Source organism: Acinonyx jubatus, chromosome B2 (genome assembly GCF_027475565.1).
Source record: "Acinonyx jubatus isolate Ajub_Pintada_27869175 chromosome B2, VMU_Ajub_asm_v1.0, whole genome shotgun sequence".
Classification (NCBI taxonomy): Eukaryota; Metazoa; Chordata; class Mammalia; order Carnivora; family Felidae; genus Acinonyx; species Acinonyx jubatus.
Genome location: NC_069385.1, coordinates 117,871,330 through 117,876,542, shown reverse-complemented (window position 1 = coordinate 117,876,542; position 5,213 = coordinate 117,871,330). Strand labels below are relative to the sequence as shown.

Here is a 5,213-nt window from a genome sequence, read left to right as displayed (position 1 = left end):
GGCCCGCACAGTAGGTACCGAATTAAACTCGCCTTCTCAGCACCTACCGGGGGACGGGCGCTACATTTAATCACCCTACGACTTTTGAGTCTCCCCCCTCCCTCCGAGCTGTGCTCTCCGGAGGTCTGGCTTGCGGTCCTCCCCCAGTAGAGGCCACCCCATCCGCAGCCGCGTAGGGGCCAGCGACCTCCTGCTAGCCCCGCCTTCTCGCCCGCGCAACCAATCAACACGAGGCTTTTAGGCCACTGCCCTCCGATTGGCTACGGCTCTGGCACCGCCCACCACCCGGCGTTGGCGTCCGGCGGGAAGGCGGTGGCTTCCGGCCTGGGACTGCGAGGTGGCCGCAAAGGCACTGTGGTCCAGAGCCGCGTGTGTACCGGCGGGGGCGTGGCGGCGGGAAGGGCCTCTCGGCCGTCACTCAAGGTCTCCCGGTGGCCGCGGCTTCCCGGGAGCCGGGCTCTCAGGGCACCGTGAGAAGGAGCGCAGCGGAGGGCAGGAGCCGTCGGGGGCCGGCGAGGTCAGGCGCGTGGCTGGAAGGACCTCCTCATCCTCCTTCACAGGCCCTGGAAGTTAAACCCCGGTTGGTCTTTTGCTGTGGTTGTTTAGTTCTTATTTCCTTGGTGGGGGAGTGCGCGGGATTGATCTGCGGAAATCGCCACTGACTGCAAAGTTTCCACATGTTGGGTTGGGGAGGCGAGTGCTGTGTGAGGAGACGTGGTTCCCCTTACCCAGAGCTTCTGTGACCCCCGTCTCTTTCCTCCACAGCCTTCGTCCCGCGTGGGCTCCGCCCCCAGCCCCTCATCTCCCGTATTCGATCCTCTGGGATCTCTCTTTCTGAGGAGGCCATATGGATACCTCGACGCCTTTGCCTCCCGTCCCCCCCTCCCCGATCTGCAACCCAGCCCCGCGGACGATCCAGATCGAGTTCCCGCAGCATAGCTCCCTGCTGCTGGAAGCCCTGAACCGCCACAGGCTAGAGGGCAAGTTCTGTGATGTGTCCCTCTTGGTGCAGGGCCGGGAACTTAGGGCTCACAAAGCAGTATTGGCTGCTGCCTCTCCTTACTTCCATGACAAACTTCTTCTGGGGGATGCGCCACGTCTCACTCTGCCCAGCGTCATTGAAGCCGATGCCTTCGAGGGGCTGCTCCAGCTCATTTATTCCGGGCGCCTCCGTCTGCCACTGGATGCTCTCCCTGCCCACCTCCTCGTGGCCAGTGGCCTGCAGATGTGGCAAGTAGTAGATCAGTGCTCAGAGATTCTTAGAGAACTAGAAAACTCAGGTGGTGGAATTTCAGCCCGGGGGGCGACCTCTTACCACACACTTCCTTCCACCACATCCTCTCCAGGAGGCTGGTGCATTCGCTCTTCCCCTTTCCAGACCCCAGTTCAGTCTTCCACTTCTACCGAGAGCCCCGTTTTAGGGGAGGGGAGCGAACTGGGCGATGTGTTACAGATTCAAGTTGAGGAAGAGGAGGAGGAGGAGGAGGAAGAAGAGGAGGAGGAGGAGGAGGACCAGGCATCAACAGCACCCTCCCAGACTCCTCAGCCCCCGAGAGTATCAGGGAGTTTTCCCTGCCCTCATGGATCTCACTCACTGCCCGTATCCACTACGCCCCGCAGGGTTCCAGAGGGCGAGAGTGCACCCCTCGAGCCTCCTGCCCCTCATACTGCACTACCCCCCAAAGTCTTCTACATTAAGCAGGAGCCCTCTGAGCCTAAAGAAGAGATATCAACAGGTGGAACTCAATCTGGAGGAGCAAAGGAGGAGACCAAAGTGTTTCCTGGAGGAGACGCTGAAGGGAATGGAGAGCTGGGGTTCTTGCTGCCCTCGGGAGCAGGGGCGACATATGGAGGAGGAGGAGGAGGGGGTCCATCCTGGAAACCAGTGGATCTTCATGGGAATGAAATCCTCTCAGGGGGTGGGGGACCTGGGGGGGCAGGACAGGCTGTGCATGGGCCTGTGAAGTTAGGAGGTACACCCCCCGCAGATGGAAAACGCTTTGGTTGCTTGTGTGGGAAGCGGTTTGCAGTGAAGCCAAAGCGTGACCGTCACATCATGCTGACCTTCAGCCTTCGGCCCTTTGGCTGTGGCGTCTGCAATAAGCGCTTCAAGCTGAAGCACCATCTGACGGAGCACATGAAGACCCACGCTGGAGCCCTGCATGCCTGCCCCCATTGCGGCCGTCGGTTCCGAGTCCATGCCTGTTTCCTTCGCCATCGGGACCTGTGCAAGGGCCAGGGCTGGGCCACTGCTCACTGGACTTACAACTGACTGCTGAGGCCATGCGCTAATTTCTAGTGCAGGAGAGCCACTGCTGCTGATGGACACTTTCCCCTCACCACCATTGCACCCCACTCTCGGATCTTGAAATCATGCCAAGAGAATAGATATATCTTGGACATCTTGTTCTTAAGTGTGGGCGTCGACCTGTCAGATTCGGGAATTCAGTTTTCTCATCTCAAGGTTTGCTAACCACCCCATCAGAAGGTGGTGTATAGGGCATACATAATTTGATCACTTGCCCATAATAGACCTTTCATACAGTAAACCAGATTTCAGATTAAGAGTTTGCTGAGAAAAGAGAGCAAAAAGACGTGACGATTAAATGTTTGGTCTCCACGAGGAGTTAAAGGAGCTGGTCTCCACGTAGGGATGGTCTCCACGTAGGGATGTTTGATTCTAAGGTCTAGTGATTCCAAAACTAATAAGCTCTGTGTTTTCGCCCTTGTCATTGCTGAAATGATTTAGGTAGAGTTCTTTTTATGTGCTTTCTTTTGTTAGATCTTTCCAGAAGCTCCTCAGATCATAACTTGCTCTCTCACCTTCCCAACACTTCTATTTTTAATGTGGTAGTTGAGCACTTTAACAAACTTGAGCATTCCAGGTGTCATTCCTAGAACCCTCTTTTTAACAGAGGGTATTCCCTCAACAGTCTGTGCCTCTTGTTTACCTGTGTCCACCACTGATCACCCATATATTGATCACAGTGATTGGAATGTGACCAGTGAACTCAGGAGGTGGCCACCGACCTAAAATGCTCTCAGGGTAGCACCACTGTTTTGAACAAGTGTCTGTGGTCAGAGGCTGAGACAGCGCATACAGAAGGCTGGAGAGTAACTGCACAGTAGGACCACACGCTCTTCCTTTCCATCCCACTCACACGATAGCCCCTTGAGAGAGAGAAGAGAGAAGAGTAGATACTGGAATGGGGAGATTTTCACAGTTACTTAATTTCTTCAAATAAACTTTGCCCTGAAATCTAAGCTGACAATGGACTGGATTGAGTAATTTATTGGGAGAGACAGCATGAAAACAGTTGCAAAAACTTGAATGTGTTCCTTATGCAGCAGGGCTATGTTGATGGGGGAAGAATGGGATGGTTTCACATTGGTGCAGAGATCATTGTCCTCGACCTCAGTGGGCCAGGTTCTAGGCCTTGACCTGCCACTGAATGATCTCTAGTAAGTTCCCTTATCTTTCAGAGTGTGAACTGGTCATTTTTGTTTTTTGTAAGGTGGTATATATCTCCTAACTGGTTCCCTGTCTTCTTACTTTTGAAGGTGTTGGTTCACATGATCTTTACCTGTACTCTCCCCTGACTTTTTGTATCATCGATAACATTTGGTTGTTTGGTTTGTTCTACATTTAGTGCATAGCACTGTGCTAGACCCTGATACCCTGACCTCCAAAAGTTCACAGCTACCACCAAAGCTAGACAAAAATGACAATGTAGTATGACACATCCATCAAAGGGGGCAGTGCAGGCTACTGTAGTGGCATAAAGGAAGCTGAGAGAAGACCTCTTGCAGATGAGCAGAGGTTTCACAAAGATCACTCTGTACCAGAGTATAGTGACGGTGTGGGTGGCTGCAATGATGTTGAAACGGTGAACGTGAATTGAAGTTAGAACAGTAGGGCCAGGATTGATGGCTTTCCCCAAGGCATGTTCCTTAAAATCTTACTGGGTATGGCACCCAGAAGAGGCTGAAAAATGTGACTTTATGGCTGAGAAGGTGAATTCGAGCAGTGATCTGTCAGCCCCTCTAAAGAGCCACGCCATGGTACCATCCCCATGGTAAGGACTGTGAATACATTGGGAAGGGGGTCAGGGAGAGGGCTACCAATCTTGGATCAGTTACAATCCCACCCACCTGCCATTCTTTTGGCACACATTCTGTAGGTGACTACAGACATACCTCAGCGGTATCACACGTTCGGTTCCAGACCACTGCAACGGAGCAAGTCAGATGAAATTTTTGGCTTCTCAGTGCATATAACAGTTATGTTTTTATGGTAACCTGTTAAGTGTGCAGTAGCATGAGGTCTAAAAAAATGTACATACCTTTAAAAAAATACTTTATTGCTAAAAAATGCTAATGATCATCTGAATTTTCAATAAGTGGTAATTGCTGATCACAGACCACCATAACAAATATATTAATAATGAAAAAGTTTAAATATTGCAAGATTTACCAAAATGTGATGCAGAGACCCAAAGCGAGCAAATACTGTTGGAAAAATGGTGCCGATAGACTTGCTCCAGACCTTTAATTGCAGGCTTTCAACAGAATTGCTACAGACCTCAAGTTTGTAAAAAAAACCTTTAGTTTGTGCAGTATCCACAAAGTGCAATAAAGTGGAGCGCAATAAAATGAGGCACACCTGTGTATCTATTGAGCAGGATCCTTTGGTTGCAAGCAAGGGAAGCTGGCTCTGACTAACCTTATTAAAACAGAAATCTGGAAGTATGTGGGGTGGCTCCTGGAATGGAAGGAAGGGCTCAAGGACCAGCCTTTGGAAGGATAAGACCTGGATAAGGATAAGCCCTGGGCGTTCAGGGAGCAGGAATTCCTGGAGGATTTTTGTAGGTCGTATGTTTTGGGATGATCCAAGAATTCTTTTATCTTTTATTTTTTAATATCTTCGAAGGAGAGAAAGAGAGCGGGGGAGGGGCAGAGAGAGGGAGACACAGAATCCAAAGCAGGCTCCAAGCTCTGAGATGTCAGCACAGAGCCCGACCTGGGGCTCGAACCCACCAGCTGTGAGATCATGACCTGAAGTCAGATGCTCAACTAACTGAGTCACCAGGGCACCCCAATCTAGTCCTTATTTCTTGTGTTACTTATCTCAAGATAAAAATTCCCGGAAGAGAACTCTGAGCCTCAGGTCCACCCTCTGGCCAGAGCACCCTGAACATATGTTCCATCAAGGC

At 51.4% G+C, this 5,213-nt stretch overlaps 1 protein-coding gene across 1 annotated transcript; it reads left to right on the top strand.

Annotated features, from left to right (window-relative positions):
* Positions 1 to 290: 290 nt before the first annotated feature.
* Positions 291 to 2,650, top strand: ZBTB9 (zinc finger and BTB domain containing 9). Its single transcript, XM_015073506.3, has 2 exons — positions 291 to 580; positions 766 to 2,650. Exon 2 carries the CDS (start codon positions 848 to 850, stop codon positions 2,270 to 2,272), a length of 1,425 nt encoding a protein of 474 aa, XP_014928992.3. The 5' UTR covers positions 291 to 580; positions 766 to 847; the 3' UTR covers positions 2,273 to 2,650.
* The last annotated feature ends 2,563 nt before the right edge of the window (positions 2,651 to 5,213 follow it).

Excerpts from the sequence above, each read along its gene's own strand:
- ZBTB9 (XM_015073506.3), top strand. The coding sequence starts at position 848 with ATGGATACCTCGACGCCTTTGCCTCCCGTCCCCCCCTCCCCGATCTGC.